At 43.2% G+C, this 18,258-nt stretch overlaps 1 protein-coding gene across 1 annotated transcript in view; it reads right to left on the bottom strand.

Annotated features, from left to right (window-relative positions):
* Positions 1–18,258, bottom strand: part of LONP1 (lon peptidase 1, mitochondrial) — a 28,114-nt gene that overhangs the window by 1,514 nt on the left and 8,342 nt on the right. The window contains exons 4-17 of the mRNA XM_059831701.1: positions 16,308–16,536; positions 15,691–15,752; positions 14,951–15,080; positions 14,491–14,574; positions 12,579–12,799; positions 10,857–10,995; positions 8,351–8,529; positions 7,117–7,204; positions 4,671–4,793; positions 3,767–3,883; positions 3,340–3,480; positions 3,089–3,254; positions 1,882–2,090; positions 417–581 (exon numbers count right to left, since the gene is read on the bottom strand). Coding sequence (XP_059687684.1) covers positions 417–581; positions 1,882–2,090; positions 3,089–3,254; positions 3,340–3,480; positions 3,767–3,883; positions 4,671–4,793; positions 7,117–7,204; positions 8,351–8,529; positions 10,857–10,995; positions 12,579–12,799; positions 14,491–14,574; positions 14,951–15,080; positions 15,691–15,752; positions 16,308–16,536 — 2,053 coding nt within the window. The remainder of the gene's footprint in view (positions 1–416; positions 582–1,881; positions 2,091–3,088; positions 3,255–3,339; positions 3,481–3,766; positions 3,884–4,670; positions 4,794–7,116; positions 7,205–8,350; positions 8,530–10,856; positions 10,996–12,578; positions 12,800–14,490; positions 14,575–14,950; positions 15,081–15,690; positions 15,753–16,307; positions 16,537–18,258) is intronic.

Raw genomic sequence — 18,258 nt, 5'->3', positions numbered from 1 at the left:
AACTAGGGAATAGAGCCTTAATGTTAAGGATGATCCCTTATAGACACCATCAAATCTATACTGGATGCCCTCCTTAAACAGGCACTTCAAGCCAGCACAGATTATTGGACCACACCAGCCTGTGACAGAGAAGACAGCTTTACCAGCCAGGTGATACCTTCCACCCTTAATTACACTGTCCAGTAACTAGATCACCACAGACACCCTGGCACAAAGCCTGGGGTCTCATCTCCTTCCTCACAGCAGAGACACAGGCAAGATTCCCAGGTTCCCCAGCAGGCTTCTCCACAGCGCATATTGAATCACCGCCTTTCCCACTACAGGAGCAATCACTCTGCTTGTCCCAGTCACTGCTGAGCCCAATCCAGGCCTCATTCTCAACAGATGATGCATGGAGACAAGATAAGAGCTCTTACCGCAATAGTCTTCTCCTTGATTCCACCAACAGGAAGAATTTTTCCAGTTAATGACACCTCTCCAGTCATGGCCACATTCTGCCTCACTGGGCAATTCATGGCCAGCGATAGCAGAGCGGTTACTATGGTACACCCTGCACTTGGTCCATCCTTTGGTGTTGCTCCCTGTTTTAAAAAAAAAAAAAAAGCACAAACACCCTGCCTTTAGCTCATTCAATGAGTAGCAAAGCCAGACAATGCCTTTGTCATTGCCGTTTTAACATGGCCCCAATTTCGGGGGGTCTCACAAAGGTTTCTGCGAAAGCGTCACTGATGGAATCCTGCTATTTGAATTGGCTGATCTATTAACAACTATGTCAGTCCTCACCTTATTCAGGAGGAACAATCCATGAGTCTACAATTTGGTTTCTGGCCTGATGCCACCATAATACTCATCAGGCTCAGGACTCTGAATAAGCAACGTGAGCAAAAAAACAGAGCATGAATCCTTTTAAGCTTTTTGTTGCCCTAAGCCAACCATGGAAACAAGTAACAGAGGTCAGCATCACAAGGGAAGAGAGCATCAAGAGTCACAAAATAGTGGAGGACAACATGGAAAATCATTCAAGGTGGAAAAGATCATACAGTTTAGAAAGCCCAACAAAATCCATGCCTAAACTAGTGACAGTCTGGATTTATGCAAGATCAAACAGATCTTTGAGGTAAGAGCAGAAGAAATTAATGTTTGAGAGGGGGTAGAGGCAGAGATAATGTCTGCTGTTTTCTGATCCTCCAGGAAACGAACACACAGATAACAACCAGTACCTGGACAGACACAAAGCAAGCTGCAACAAGGAGACTGTGGACTAAGTTAAAGCATGCAATAGTTCAGAAGCAAAGCTTGGGCACAGTGATAGCACAAATTTTGCCTTCAGTAAAGCACGTGCCCAAAGCCTGTTACACAGTGTATGAGCCCCTCAGAGCACTGTGTGCATTTATTTTCAGTCCCAAACACTGGGAAAATGCAATCATTGCCATTAGATGGAGTAGAAACCATGGCACAGAGACCAAGACTAGTATTTTCAATTATGTGTAAGTAACCTGAAGCCTTTATGAAGGCCTGGTAACACAGAGACCTAAACTTTGGTTTCCTTGTAGCCGCATGGAAGTTTTTATCCAAATGACTTATCTCTATGCCATGGTTTCCTCATCTGCACAACAGGGCCAAGAGCTACAACAAAAGTCTAGGAGTCCGTACAGCATTATCCAAGCCCCTGTATTCTTGCCACATGCTTGCCGCAGAAAGGAACTGAAAAATAGCTCAGAAGAATGCTGCCACAGGATCGTGAGGAAAATGTCTTCTTTTCTAGGTTATACTGCTAAAAGAGGGCATTCTGCACAACATGAAGTGCTTTCCAGCTTCATGTCTAGGGGAGCAGCTCTAGGGGAGCCCTGTGCATGCTCTGCAAATTCGGCAGCAGTTTACCTCTGGCACATGCAAGTGTATATGGGAAGACATGAGAAAGTCATTGTTGGGGTCCTTCTGCATCAGAAAGGCTCTTGCAAATGTGTAAGCTATTTTGGCACTCTCTTTCATTACGTCTCCCAGTTGCCCTGTTACTTCAAGGGACCCATCTTTGTTCTCCTTGTCTTTGGGTCGCCTCAGGGATGTTTCAACAAACAGAGTGGAACCTCCTAAGAAAGAAAAAAACAACATCCTGAGAAAAGTTAAAGGAAAATCAAACCAGAAGGTTTTGGTGATGTAGAAGCAATGTCAGGAATTTGGAACTGGGGCTCTCTGATGAGATGCTAACTCTTGGGTAAAGAGCAGTTGAAACCTGCTCTCTGAATCCCTTCGGGAAGGCTAGCTAGAAATCTCAACAGCACTGTGCTGACAGTCTCCATTCATCACTTCTTTGGACTTCACACTCCACCAATATAGATGCAACCCCTGTTTAGGGGAAATGATCAGTTCTTATAATGGTTTCAGGCTCTTCCTAGCCAAAAATTAAGATGAGTTCATACCACGACACACTTACAGCCAGTTCAGCTTCCCAGCATCAGACATCTATTTACCTTTTCCACCATACTGATAATTTCCCTCTTAACTACTTCAATTCTGCCCAAGGTCAGTTAGAGTATGCAGGGGTCATATCCTTTGCTGTGTGCTGGATTTCCATACTGTGGTGCACATAAGCCCGAGTTACTAGACTAGTAATCCAATGAACGGTAACTAGGCAACTGCACCCACCCCAACTGAATGCCAGAACATATCGAAAGCCAAGTCAGTGGTGTGACATCACTGGAGAGATACAGCATGCCTCAGCTGTGCCCTAAGTCAGAACGGCACCTCCTGCTTTTAAGGAAGCAGACAAGGTCTTGTCCTCTCTGAAAAGGTTTATGCTTTTAGTCATTGCTGTTCCTAATGTGTGTGGTTCACATGGGATATGGAGGATAAAGAGAAAACATGCTGGCCTGACGCTAAAATGAGCCTGGGTAAGGGAATTAAGAAAGGGTCCCTTCTTCAGGGAAGAAGTCGTCAGGATCTAAAAGGCCACAGAAGTTAGTTTTACTGGTGCCAGTAGAACTTCACTGGACTCAGCAGGGAAAATGCAGTTTGACTATCACATTCAAGTTTTGAAAATTATATGGAAGTGTAGACATTAATTAACCCCAAAGTCATTTTGTCTCACCCATAGCTGTCCAGGCCAGACCCATCACCACTCCTGGAGGAGTGGTTTCATACATGCGATCCACAGTGAAGATGGGCTTTCCTACAAAGTCCTGCAGGTTTTCAGGTGTTACTTGGACAGTCTCTGCTTCTCCACTCACAATTTTATAGGCAGATTTCCTCAATACCTGAGTGAGACAGTAATTCATTTCTGTAGAAAAAGCTGAGAAGGCTGAAGCACAGTGGTCACGGTTACACACAACTTTCCCTCACCTTTTCTACTTGTTTCTGCAGATTCCTCACCCCACTCTCTCTGCAGTACTGCTTGATGAGAACAGTCAGGACATCCGATGTGATTTTGGCTTTGTTTTCATCCAAGCCACACAGAATTCGTGCTTGAGGGACCAAGTACCTCTGAAAGAAATCATCCCCCACATCCTTCTGTTAGTATTTGTGACAAAAGCCCGGTGGTTCCAATTCACTCAACTTCATTCTGCTGTTAGCTCAATGCCATTTTCTGGAGTCCACAGCCTATGGAACACTGGAGTTACTTTAATTGGGTGTTCAAATCAGAGGAACTCTGTCCAAAATGCCACGTGCCTAACTTTTTTGGACACGGTTGGATGTAAATATGTAAGCCTGAATCTGCCAAAAACATTTTATCAGATGTAATTCACAGCACATCAGTGGTTTCTCTTACCTCTGCAATTGCAAGTTTCTCTTCTGCTACATATCCTGATACATTGATCACTTCCATTCTATCCCGCAGTGGCTCTGGAATGGTTTCCGTTACATTGGCAGTACAAATAAAAAGTACCTGGAAGTATTACAAGATCCTATTAATCATTTTCATTAACCTGCTGCTTTACTCCAAGCAATAGTTCCTCAGTTCTGTGTTTGTCTGTCTGAAGGGCTGGAGCAAGATCATCTGCTCTGTGAAATCTAGTTTTTATTACAGGAAAAGTTTTGGATTTTAGAAATATGTAGTAGGATGTTCCCTACCCCCAAAATAAATGTTTAAAAATACACACAGCACAAATTGGGAAATTGGAATGGTCCGATATGGACCAGGAAACTATTTGCCTGCGGAGATCTAGATCTCACTTCAAAGTTATTTCTACCTTCTATGAAGTTAGCACAGAAGTGACCAAATTATAGCTATATATTTCTAATCCATCAATTCTGCAATTAATGTAAGCTGCACAAAAAGTGCAACAGTGTGCAAAGACAATGATTTTGAAAAGCTTGACAGCAGCATGAGGCCACCTCACTTGATAGCAACTCTGCCAATCATTACACAGTGGAAAAATGCCTGCCTTTTCTAGCTAAGACCACGCATCTTTGTGTCCCTAGCTCTACAGGGACACCGTAAAGCATACAGCCTATAGAATGTATGCTGGTGATTGTGTTCTCTTAAGTATATACAGACACTTTGGTTAAAGCCAACTCCTGCGGAGACCGCCCTATACTACTCGTGTCTCAATCACATCTGTCTGACTTTCCAACTGACTAAAACGTCAGCGTCTTTTCACGGACAGGAAATCTCTGCATTGATACACATTCATACATTCCAGCTCTACAACCTCTGCAGAAGAGAGAAATACCTTTGATAAATCCACAGGAACATCAAGGTAATGATCCAAGAAGTTAGAGTTCTGTTCTGGGTCCAACAGCTCTAGAAGGGCTGAGGATGGATCCCCTTGATATCCTCTTCCTATTTTATCCACCTATGGGAAAAAAAGTTTCTCACCACAATAAATTCTCATGCAAAGATTCTTTAAAAGCTCCATCTGAAAATCTTCATGTGTTTGTTCATAAACAGCCACTACCAGTCTGTAAGTTTTCTGTGCATTCACCCAAGTCCCCACTATCCTAACGCATGACCACATGACACACCGGACAAGACACAGGACTTTAACAGTGTTGTAGAGAAGCACTATGAAGTCTCAGGGAGTGTGCATACAATCAAAAGCAAGTGAGTTATTGTGGATTAGTGGGCCACTACTCGTTAAGATAAGCTAAGCTATAGTCACAGATCAGAATACTTACTCCCCCGTGGGAGGACTACAGACAGGGTCCTAGCTTATGCCGCTTCCCTAATATGTAAGCTAAGACACGCTCCCTACTCTGCCCAAGGTGCAAAGTGCCTATACACAGCCGCTCGTCACAGCTCAGCTAGTGACCTTTGCTGCTTTCACAGAAATGATGATTGAGGCTGGTAGGGACTTTGAGGTCATCTTGTCCAACCCCACTGCTCTAGCACGACCACCTCAAGCCGGCTGCCCAGGACCATGTCCAAGGCTGTTGTCTCGTCCATAATTGTTCATGTCCTCAGAAAGAGAGGTCATGACAGGGCTCTCCACTGCTTTTTCTCCCTAAAAAGTAGCGTTAACTATTGGGACATAATGCAATTTGTTACTACGGCCAACACAAGGCTCCTCACCAACACACCACTTAAGTAAAAGTGCCATGACCTACAGGTTTCATTACCTTTCAAATCAAGATACTCATTGGTTACATTACACTGCAACTCATTACCCAGTTTCTTGGTCCCTCATCCCATTCCCAAGACATCTGCTGCTGGTCTTTCCCAGGCATGGCACACAAGGAGGCTAGAGAGACCTTTATACTGATTGAGTGCTCCCTCAGTCAGTTTGCAGACAACTCCAAGTTGGGCAGGAGTGTTGATCTGCTCGAGGGTGGGAAGGCTCTGCAGAGGGATCTGGACAGGCTGGATCGATGGGCCGAGGCCAATTGTATGAGGTTCAACAAGGCCGAGTGCCAGGTCCTGCACTTTGACCACAACCTCGTGCAACGCTACAGGCTTGGGGACGAGTGGCTGGAAAGCTCCCCTGCAGAAAAGGACCTGGGGGTGTTGATTGACAGCCGGCTGAAGATGAGCCAACAGTGTGCCCAGGTGGCCAAGAAGGCCAACAGCATCCTGGCCTGTATCACAAATAGTGTGGCCAGCAGGAGTAGGGAGGTGATCATGCCCCTGTACTCGGCACTGGTGAGGCCGCACCTCGAATACTGTGTTCAGTTTTGGGTCCCTCACTACAAGAAGGACATTGAGGTGCTGGAGCGTGTCCAGAGAAAGGCGACGAAGCTGGTGAGGGGTCTGGAGCACAAGTCTGATGAGGAGCAGCTGAGGGAGCTGGGGTTGTTTAGTCTGGAGAAGAGGAGGCTGAGGGGAGACCTCATTGCTCTCTACAACTACCTGAAAGGAGGTTGCAGAGGGGTGGGTGTTGGTCTCTTCTCCCAAGTGAGTAGTGACAGGACAAGAGGAAATGGCTCAAGTTGCACCAGGGGAGGTTTAGGCTGGATATTGGGAAAAATCTCTTTACTGAGAGAGTGGTGAAGCACTGGAACAGGCTGCCCAGGGAGGTGGTGGAGTCACCATCGCTGGAAGTGTTCAAGGAACGTGTGGATGTGGCACTGTGGGACATGGTTTAGTGCGCACGGTGGGGTTGGGCTGATGGTTGGACTTGATGATCTTACAGGTCTTTTCCAACCTTAATGATTCCGTAATTCTGTGAACACCTGCTATTATATCCTGTCCTTATTTGCCTTTCCACAAAGCAGTAGGCTGGTAGCCCTGTCTCATTTATTATTCTCAAATCAGACCACAAATTGACTGTAAGCATCTTATTCCTCATAGTCTTGCTTTAGACCTGCTTAGAGAGTGACTCTCTCTAATAATCACATGGGCAATAGTGTTTTTGTGCACAACAATGTACCCACGCCTAGGCAGGGAACACGAGAGCTGAAGCCTCTGAATATCCAGCCAGCTTCATTAGGATTCTCACAATCCAAACAGCTGCAATTTAATGAGAAGGGCACAACTGAAATATTAACGTTGAAGTCTGTTACAGGAAGAGAAAACAAAGGGTCTAAGGTATCACTGTCATCTGAAGAACTTGAGAGCCCAGCCTCATTTAAATAAAAAAAACTTTGGGATTTTTAGGAGAGTTACTGCTTCACCTTTCCTATTGGGGTCAAGAATTGATACATGTTTTTAAGAGCAAAAACTAGAAAGACCAGATACATCACCTCATCGATCAGTATAAGTGGATTCTCTGTCTTGGTCTTCTTCAGACACTGGATGATTTTTCCTGGCATTGCTCCAACATATGTCCTCCTGTTTTACCAGAGACTGTATTTAGAGAACCACTGTAAAGTACAGCGCACATCACACAACATAGCATGCAGCTGACAGAACAGGTATATCTTGCTGGGAAACAAGTCTGTATTTCTTCTACATCTATCAAAAGCATTCTCCATCACCATACTAAGCACCAAGACCCATCTAGTCTGTCTAGTAGAGATCAGATGTGAATTTTAGCAGAATACTCCTGGACTGCAGTTTTTATCTTTAGTTTTAACCGCTTTTAAATTAGAGGGAAGCAAAGAGGTAAGGCTGAGAACAGAGATGTTCGAATAGTGACTTCCTGTTTTTTGAGTAAAGAAATGTTAGAAAATTGAATGTTTCATTCCCTCACTTGGTAGGGACAAAAAAGGAAGATCAGTGTAAATCAAAAGATACACTGAAGGAACAAACTGCTAACAACAAACCACAATCTTTCTGCCAGAGGGAACTGGCATCCAGGAACATGCAGAAGCAGAGTAACAGGGTCACAACAGAGTGAATGCCAAGAGGCACAGAGCAGAGAACATCCTGAAAAGCATATAAAATATTTCTCTCTGCTTCTGTGTCATATAGGGCAGAATCTCACAGGTTCAATTCACACTGCTAGTTTTGTTTTCAGGTGTATGTGGAAGGAAAATAAACCCATGGCACGGTTGGATTTACTGATTTTTGTATTAACGTCATCTTGTTCTCCCCATGAATATTCTGGTTCCCAAGTTTTCCTCATGCAGCACCTCCCTCCTGATTATTCAGAAACCAAGTCTCAATCTCACCTGAACACCTGAATGACCCTGTTCAAACTGTCACCATTCTCTAGTGCTGGCATTGATAGACAGACATGAATTAGCATTTGGCATCAGTCCAATGCTTTTGGGTAGCTCACACAGCTTTTCAAAGATCTCCCATAAGCATACACAAGAAGCAGGGAGCAACTGCACTTAAAGACATGAATATGATTATGTTCCAAACTCTGCCCTTTGCTATCCTTTTCACCTCTTCCTATATCCCAACTCCTGTCAGCAAGGGTTAGCAGAACAGAGATGAAAATTACACACACTGTCCAACTTCAATTAGGTTCCTATTTTGACAACATTAGTAAAAATTGCTGGATAGAGAAACTGCTTAAGTTACTCTGACCTGTGTCCTTTTATTTCTGCTACATCAGTCATCCCTCCAACACTGAAGCGGAAGTACTCTCTGTTTAGGGCTCTGGCAATGGAGCGGGCAATGCTGGTTTTGCCAACCCCAGGGGGGCCATAAAAACATAGGATCTTCCCCTGGGTTGATCCTCGCAGCTGGCTGACTGCTATAAATTCCTGCAGAACAGATGAAGCATCAATAGTGAACAGAGGGCAACTGCAGCAACACCAAAACATATTTGTTGTCAGGTCAAGCAACAATTACAAAACAAGCATCATACACAAAACTGGTCCTCAAAGGAGTTGGGAAGGGCAAGAGGAGAAGCTAAGTAAGGATAGTTGTGCACCTCTTTTCCCTCTGGTTATTTACGCACTTGTTTGTCCCTGGGTTTTGTGCTCTGCACTCATCTCACTGGGAGAAGCAGTCTCTCTCTTCACTGTCTTGGAGTGGGAAGACAGACTTCTAGTTTTCCCAGTTTCCCTAGTTCTCACCTGAGTCTCTCAAGCTACATGTGAGCATCTCCTACTGTACCACTTCTTTGCTAACTTAAACTTGCACCTTTTCACACCCCTATGCTAGGCAACCCTCAAATAACACTCAGCAGTTGAGAAATCAAAAGATCGCGGTTAAGAACTGAAGTCTCAACTGCTCATACGCTTACAGTGGAGAAATCACTGTGCAAGTGGGTAGAGAGATGTGTTTCTCCTGTAACAAGCCAGTTATTTAGCAAAGAGGAGCCTTGATCTCTTCCACCTACAGCACTGAACTTCACAGCAATACTACACAAGGACAATAGCACCAATCTAATTAAGGCTCAAACCTGTGTAGGTATTTCTCAGTACCTTAAAATCATCAACCTTGCTTGCATTGCCACAACTGGGGAATCTCCTCCATGTGGAATTAATCACATCAATAATCAAAGCCACAGGCCTGTATGATGCAACTCAATCTATTTCTGTATAAAGGCTGGGCCCAGTCAGCATGAATAGTGCTGGAACAGACTGCCCAGGGAGGTGGTGGAGTCACCCTCCCTGGAGGTATTCAAGGAGTGTGTGGATGTGGCATTGTGGGACGTGGCTTGATGGGCATGGTGCTGTGTGGTGTGGGTGGGTTGTGTGGTGGTGTGTTTTGGTGGTTTTGGGGTTTTTTTTTTTTTTGGTAATGGTTGGACTTGATGATCTTACAGGTCTTTTCCAACCTTTGTGATTCTGTGATAAGAGACTGATACTCAAAAGGGGTTACCTGCTTGCAAGTGTGCAACAACAGGCTTAATATAAATCACTCGAAACAATACATCAGACAGCGGGATTTAGTCACAAGTCTTGGGCACTACTAGGGAAAGAGGCGCCCTTTGGTTCTCAGAGATACTTCACAACCTTTGTCTTTTTCTAGAAGAGACTGGAACAAAGCAATTTAATAAAAGCAAAATCCCAGGATGTCTAAGAATTTACTATTCATTATATATAACATCGTACTGTTAGTTTAGGAGATGCCTATATGGCTTCTGTGCACAACAATGACGGAGGTGGCCTACGTACCATCAGTGCTGTCCCCGAAGTAAGGCAAAGCTCTGCTATATACAGCATGTGGGAACAGTATGAAAAACTGCTTTACTACACTCTTTGGAAAGAAAAGGCCAAGTTGAAGGCTAGCTACACTCAACAGCTTCACCAAATCTGCTAAGCTCTCACCTCCCCGTGATTTGTTAATGCACAGTCAGTATCTGCACCTGTCTCCCCTCCACCAGGCACTTTGATGCACTTGCCCAGCATGATACAAATCCTGCCAGCACTGGGATTGCCTTTCACTGCTTGAACGCACTGGCTGGCTACAAGGAGGAGCCTATTCCTGTCCCCTGGAAAGGAAGGCAGCTCCCACAGCAAGCTGTTACAACCTGTTGCAGTTATCTACTCTTATCTAAAACAGCTTCCCTAACAACAGCAAGCACAGATGGAACATCCTCAGGCAAAAGTGACAGAAGCTGTGGAATAAGGCAACACTGGAAACTACCCTGTCTGCTTATATGAGAGCTGTATTGCACAAACTATAAACCCTTCAGCTATAAACCCCCAACACAACTCTGTGGATAGGTAAAGGTTGTGAGGCAAACATGCATCTTCGCTAACTTCTGCCCTCTTAGTTTTAGAGGTATGAGTAGAGGTTCAGTGTTTTGGAAAGGCAGTAGCTTTGCCAGTCAAGTGGAACCATTTTAATAAATGAATTGATTAAAATCCAGAGACTGCTTCCCTTGGACACTTATTCACTTGCTCAGCATTAAGCAGTAAAACAGCATATTGCTGTTTGAAATCAGAATATGACCTTCATTGCCCCGAATAATTAAACACATTAACTGATCACCAGAACATTCTGTTCTTTCATTCAGCTTTCTGTTTGATCCATGAATTAACACAAATTCAATGGAGAGCTGCAATCTGAAATACAACCAAAACACCTGATGCTAAGCAGAGTGTGAAATGGGACACACTGCCTATTCCTGCCTTACCAGAATTCGCTTCTTGACATCATCCATTCCATAATGATCCTCCTCCAGAACTGCTCGGGCTCTGGTCAGCTCCAGGTTCTCCTCGCTACACTTACCCCACGGGATGGATGTCAGCCAGTCCAAGTAGTTCCGTGTAACACTGACAGAAACACACAAATAACAGTGATTTGACAACAACCAGCTCATGCCTTCCTCCACTGACTTCCAAAATAACCTCATCCAGAACAAGTGGGATATAAACTACTCACGGAAGGGAGATTATGAAAAGAACACCATTATCCAGGCAGTCATTGCCAACCTTTCGTTATGGTCTTCATTCCCTTGTCCCTTCCCCCCCCAAAAAATCAAAGCTTTTTTTCACAGCTTTTGCTTTCCTGAGACAAAGAACCTTCAACATACCATGCAAAGGCCTAGATTTCTGCACACAAATTCCCTGTATGACTTTTTGGTGTGGGGCTGGTTCCTGTCTGAAGACTAGCAGGATTGTTTGTAAGCTCTGCACTACTGTCAACTGTTTGGATCAGGTCACGAAACTTAAAGGTAGAAAACCAGTTTTCTCTGTTTCTCCAGTGGACCAAGACAATGTAAAGAAGAAAGATTCCTGGCTCAGAAGCAAGGAAAATCAGCTGGATGTACAACACGATAGAGAAAGATTTAAGACTGGGAGATAAGGATGTTAGTGTGGAACAGTAGAGATAATCAGTTTAAACAGACTGCTACTGAGGAGAACACAAGTGCGTAAAAGCAGCACTCGTCTGTTCTAAAACTTTGGACACTCAGATCAGGGATTCAAACGTACAGTGAGGTCTGCAAGATGCAGTAAACAGTAAATTGTGAGCAGCCATGAGCACAGAGAAGCACAGCCTTGCCATGCTCATCTGGCTGGCCCCAGGATTCACTCTATAGCAATCGCCACACCAACACAGCTTTGGCTTTTTTCTCTCCAGTACTTCCTTTGCAAACTTGCTACCACTGTTACTACTCTAAGGGAAAGGGAAGGTACTATGCTGGCTGTGAAGCCCAGTGTGTCTTTCCTAGCTTCCTCCCTCCTCCTCCCAGTATATGATTATCAAGATGTTTCTCATCCAAATGACATGTCTGCCCTCAAACACAGTCTTTTACTCCATAAAACATACTTTGTTTTAGAAGCAAAGATCCAGGACATTAAAGCGCTGTTGAGTACGCTGATTACTGTACTGTATAGCACACACCGCCTCAACAGAAAAGGAATGTTCAAAGCAATCTCAGTTTCTGACAATCCATGTCACGCATTATGCGGTAAAAGCTATTCACTCCTTTGCAATTCCAACCCTGCCCCAACACTTCAGGGACCACCTCAGGTAGCTTAGCAACGCATTAGCAACTAGCTTCTCTTCTCTCACATCTAATGAAAATACTTAAGTACAAGAGAGAAGAGCCAAAATTAAGGGCTGAAGTGATCACTGCACATTTCACAAGGAGGAACAAACTGCACAGTTCTTATCCACAGCATTAGGCTGCAAAAGAAGACCTAAAATTATCAAAAGAGATAAACTATAGTAAAATGTAGGAGATTTGGAGAACAATCCTATAGCTAGGATGTGATCATATGCTACATTCAGGGAAAACAACTATGACAAAAAAAGAAAAGAAACTCTTAAGGTAAGAGCTTCACAAAATTGTATTGATTTCTCTCATTCTCCCAACTAACCCTGATAGCAGAAGACACAGCCATGCACTCACTTGAATTCTGATGAGTGATTATCCAGCAAGCCCAACTTGCTCAACTCTTCATCAATCACATCCATGACATGTTTTGGCACTACCAGCTCCTTTAGTCGCTCCCGAAATTTCTCTTCTATAGCATCCTTGTCCTCTTTTTCCAGACCTAGCTCTTTCTTAATGATTTTCAATTGCTCTTGGAGAAGGTATTTGCGATGCGTTTGCTTGATCTTCTCCTCAACCTAGACACAGCAACAAATACAGTAACGATTCTGTTCATGGTACAACCCATCAAACATCAAATGCTTCCTAGTATTTCTCAGTTATGACCTTCTCAGCAACTGAAAATACTACTCAGAAATCATTTGCAGCATGTTCTAATATAAAAAGTGACTCTATGACATACTCCTAGCTCCCTCCACATCTCGGTGGTCTCCACTGACCATGATTCAATACTTCAATGTTTTGTTTATGCTGGGGAGACCAAAAGTTGCACAGAGTAAGTCAGATGTGATCTCCCTAGTGCCAAATAGAGGGGAATAACAGCTTCTCTTGACCTGATGTCTACACAACTGCAAACAGAGCCCAGTATGCAGTTGGCCTTGCTTGCCACAAGGACAGACTGCTAATTCATGGTCAGCTTCCTGTACATCAGGGCCTCAAAGTCCTTTTCTACAAAGCTATTTTCTAACCAGTTGGCACCCAGCCTGTCCTGTTGCATGGGGTTATTCCAACCCAGGTGTGGGACTATGAATTTCTCTTTGCTGAACTTGAGGAGGTTCTTACTGACTCCCTGAGGAACACCACTATTAGCTAGCTGCAGTTAGACTTTATAGTGCTGATCACAACCCAGTAGTCTAGCCAATTTTTTCACCCACCTTGCACTACATCCTTCCAGTCTGTAACATCCCAATTTGATCGTTAAGACTACTATAGCAGGGCTGCCGTTGTGGTCAGCCAATGTCAAAGTATGCAACATTGTTCTCCCTTTGTGCTCTAGGCCTTCTTATCAGAGAAGGCGATCAGGTTGATGAGGCACAGTTTACTCTTGGAAAATCCCTTCTGGCTCTTTCAAATCATGTCCTCCTTCATTTGCCTCTACAGGGCTTCCAAGATGATTTTCCCCATAATCTTCCCACGGATTGAGGGCAGGCTGACATGTCTGTAGTCTCCCTGATTCTCCTTCTTGAAGATGGGCATGGCATTTACCTTTTTCCACTTACCAGGAACCTCCCCATCACCACAGTGTTTTAAGGATGACTGAGACAACAAAATAATGACACTGATAAGCCCTGTCAGCATCCTCGGATGCAGTCTGTGGGACCAGATGGGACGCATGTGTGCAATTTGCTTAAGAAGTCTCCAACAATTCCTACATGGTCCAAAAGCATTTTGCACTTAACATGAATTTTAAAAGCCTCAACTGTTGGGAGTTAATAAACCCAGGGACTTTTGGCTCAGTATACACAAATCTTTGTACTTCATATACTTAGTTACCATTTTGATGCAGTTATTGTATTCTGATTAAAACCTACAAGTCAGGAACTACTGCAGTTCACAGTGGTTAGCAGAAAGTCTTTTAAAATAACATTGTGCTATTTACACTGTTATGTGCTATATACAGAATTAAGCTGGATATTTTTACACAGATGCTTTGTAAACCGCAGTCCTCTATGATTTACCTGCTTGCACAAAATTACAACTTGGACACATTTTAACAGCAGGTGCCGTAGCCTCAAGTCTTGTTATTTTTACAATGTCAATGAAAAATCAAATTTCTAATGGAAGAATATAAAATCTTAACTCTAAAATAACCTCCCTTTAGAGTGTGTACCATTGTCTTGCTTTAAAATTCTTCACCGGCCATGCTAAGCATCACAGTGGTGGACATGAAATAAATACATACAAGGTATGCGTTACTTGAAAAACTCACCTCCCTTCCAAGACGCTGCTGAAGTTTGCTCAGCTCATATTCCTTCTTTAGAAGGGAAAGGGCTTTGTAAAGCCGTTTGGGAATCTGGAAAAGATAGACACAAAATGAGGTTTCAGACACTGTACTTTTGGCAACTCCCCGTGAGAAAGGGAGAATAAGAAGCTCCAACAGGTTGTCTGGGAGAACTCTCCAGCACCTGCAGATGTAAAAAGACAAATGGGGTAGCAATTCCACAGCATGCAACCAATGTGTGAAAGACTATTTGCCACCAAAGATACAGCCTTTCCCTTAAGGTAAGTTATTAACGACTTACTATATCCTTCAACAGGAACCTAGTCACTGATATTAACCTATCATCAAACATAGTCCTGAAGTACTGAGGCTGGTAAAGAAACCATGACATATGACAGACATACTTTTGATTCAGTTAGCACAGCTTTAGTTAAAAGCTTCATCTTACACTGGTTTCTTCCAAGATGTCTTGAAGTTCTTGCGACTCTGCCCCTGTCAGTGCTGCACCCATGTCACTCAGATAGATAGGGTTATCTACCACACGTTGTCCAGCCTGCATCATCTGAAGTACAGACTCTCTGAAAAAATGGTAATAAAATGCAAAATGCTCAGTAAACTTTTACATTCATAAGGGAGTATCCTTATAGAGTTATTTACTTGTTATGACAGAGTAAAGAAATGAAACACAGCTCAGTTTCATAGCAAAATAACCTTTTTTTCTTAATTTGACTAAGCCAATACTCAGTAACAAACACGTAAATCACTTGATAAAAGGAACGATCGCTGATAAATAAAACCAAATACATGAAGTGCTCTCTTAACAGTTATGTAAAATTTTTGTGTGCCAGTATGCTAAGACTCTTACTATGCTCATATTACCTTTTCATATTACCATTTCAGGATGAAATCCTGATACTTATTGCAGTGAGCTTCACTTAGGCCCAGATTACCTGCCATAGGACTTATCGTCCTACCTCATATCTAAGCTTCACATCATGTTTTCAAAACCTCCCCTCCGTTTCCAATGATGGATGATAAAGCTTCCATCCCAAAACAAAATTCTAGGTGACAATTCAGCAAATATCTCTTCTTCATTACAGCAAAAGGACAAGTGGAATAGAAAATCTCAGGGTACTCCAGCCTAAGAACACACTGTTCCCAAAGGAGGGCAGCATGGGAAATACATACCTGTACAAGGGGTTCAAGGCAATGATGTCCCGGATTGTTTTGACAATTTCTGCAGTAAGTGCCTATAAACACAACAAAGATTTAACCAACAAAAAGACTGGAAAAGGACAGACAAGGCCTCAGTACAAATATGACGTTCCCTAACCTCTCCAGCACAGGAGCACAGAAATACAGCCCCTGGCCACCCATCTGCTATGGTGTGCGGTAATGGTACATGGTATTGGGGCAGTTATTCCTCCTGGGAGACAAGGAAAGGCAAGAAGGGCTACAGGCTGGCTTCCTGCATCCACGGAACTTAACTGGTTCTTGGCCAGAAGATATGATCAGGTTGACCACTCAAGTCACCTTGGAGCAAAGACTCAGTTTGATAGAGGATTTGAGCACAGCCCAACCTCTTCATTCAGCAACTTTTCAAAGTGACCAGTTCTAAGGAATTGAGCTGTTGTAATGAAAAATAATTATTTTCATATAATCCCCTCATGCAGTGACCGTGAGAAGGAGGAACTGGTTTCTGAGGCCTGAAATTAAAGCCTGATTTTAGAACTCTTCCTTTTGAGCAAGAAACATAGGTGCAACTCTACAGGGTAAGTCCAGGCTTGCATGATTAATTCACTCACTTTAACCTCTTCTGTGATCTGAAAGTCTTCATGAACCACGTTCTCTACTTCTACCATGAGAACTTCCTGCGAGGAAGCAGCTACAGGATCCAGTACCACTTCCACAGCTTGGTCCTTTGCTCCAGGCTCCTCTTCAGCCTCTTTCTTAGAGCGCTTCTGTTTCCTTCTAACTTTCTGTTTGTTCTCAGGCTCCTCAGGCTCAACCTCCAGTTGCTTGTTTATACGAATCCTGAAAGCCAGAAGAAACCAGCTACAATCAATTCTCCTGTTACATATGATTTCAGCTCTTCAGCATGAAAAGGAAAAAGTTTAAGCTGTTTTTTGAGTAAACTAAAATTTCAAACTTTGACAAAGGTGACTGATTGATTGTATGTGTTTTGACAAGATTTAGCTTTTGGTTCATTTTGTCAAAACAAGGCTTAACTTAGTAAAACAGTAATAATCAAGTGGTTGATACTGACAGGACTTACTAAGTAAATTTACAATAAGTAAGCTGCCATACAAAAAAAAAATTAACTGACCACTGAATTAGCCTAGTGGTGTGTGAACGACAGGCCAAGGGCAGCTGACACCACCTTTATGATAAACTGTGTTAGCTTAAACCACTTGCAGAACTATAGAAACAGATTTCTAATGATAAAAATAATCTAAATAATGTTGGTCTACATACACATGCACACAAAGCTCAATATCACAGACTGACTTCTCAGTGACAAGTTGCAGCACATGAACAGAACAATTAATAAGGCACTATTGTTAGCATGTCTGATCAGGAGCTAGCTTCTCTAGCTACGTGAACCAACAACTCTGATGCAGATTCACACCCTCTTCTTGTCTCTCCTGAAAAGAAGTTCACTGTTTCACTTTAATTCTGAATATAATGTTCTGCTTTTTCAGTCTTCTGATTCTCAGCAATCAATCTCTCTGGTTTAAACCACATCTGCTGCATTATCTACTGTAATACTAAGTATTATATTACATACCATGTGTATAACAGACCTTGAAGTCACTCCATACCTAGACATTTGAAATTTTGGTCTTACACAAAGAGATTTCCTAGATTATGGTTTTGAAAGAGATCAAACCCACAATTATTCCCCAACAAATAATTATTAATCCCTAAAAGGGATTACATCACATGGCATAATCACCTTCCAAACAATTAGTTTCCCTGTTACTGTTTTTAAACTTTTCTGAATTTTGCCTGCTGTGCATACAACCTCATGTCAGATGTTTCCAATACAAATTACGACCTACAGTTCTCCAGAAAGGGATCAAAATCTTGGCCTCTGCACTGGCTTAAAAGGTTTCCCCACCGAAGATGAGTGCTAGACAAACACTTAAGAACTGCAATAGCCTTTGACAAAGTTGTCTTACTAGGCTGTGAATATGGAGTCCAAAAAAATCTTGTGGTGTGGCAGGCTCCCAGCTCACAGGATAACTGCTGTTATGCGCAGGGTGTAGGCCTGATTTTCCATGGGATCTCCTTCAAAAAATAAGACCTCCTCAACTACTCCAACTGTCTGCCATTAGCAACTTTTGACTAATTTTGGCTACTCTTGCCAACAGAACGGTCACAGACAAGTAAGTTCGAAAACATTTTATGGAGGGTGGGATTGCTGGTGGTGGAAATCAGTTGCTGGGTAGAAGAACATCCCCTCGCAGGGCAACCAGAAAACAGTTTGGCAGTAGCCAACTGGCCAGTCAGAATACCGTCAGTCTCCTACCGCCCACTGTAAGAGAAGATCAGGTTCGAGACCATCTAAGGAACCTGAAAGTGCACAAGTCCATGGGACCCGATGAGATGCCTCTGAGGGAACTGGTGGATGAAGTTGCTAAGCCACTATCCAACATACTTGAGAAGTAGTGGCAGTGCAGTGAAGTTCCCGCGGACTGGAAAAGGTGAAACATAACCCCCATTTTTAAAAAGGAAGAAAAGGAAGACCCAGGG

Source organism: Gavia stellata, chromosome 32 (genome assembly GCF_030936135.1).
Source record: "Gavia stellata isolate bGavSte3 chromosome 32, bGavSte3.hap2, whole genome shotgun sequence".
NCBI lineage: Eukaryota > Metazoa > Chordata > Aves > Gaviiformes > Gaviidae > Gavia > Gavia stellata.
The sequence above is the reverse complement of the archived record's forward strand: the minus strand, read 5'-3'. Positions and strand labels throughout refer to the sequence as shown.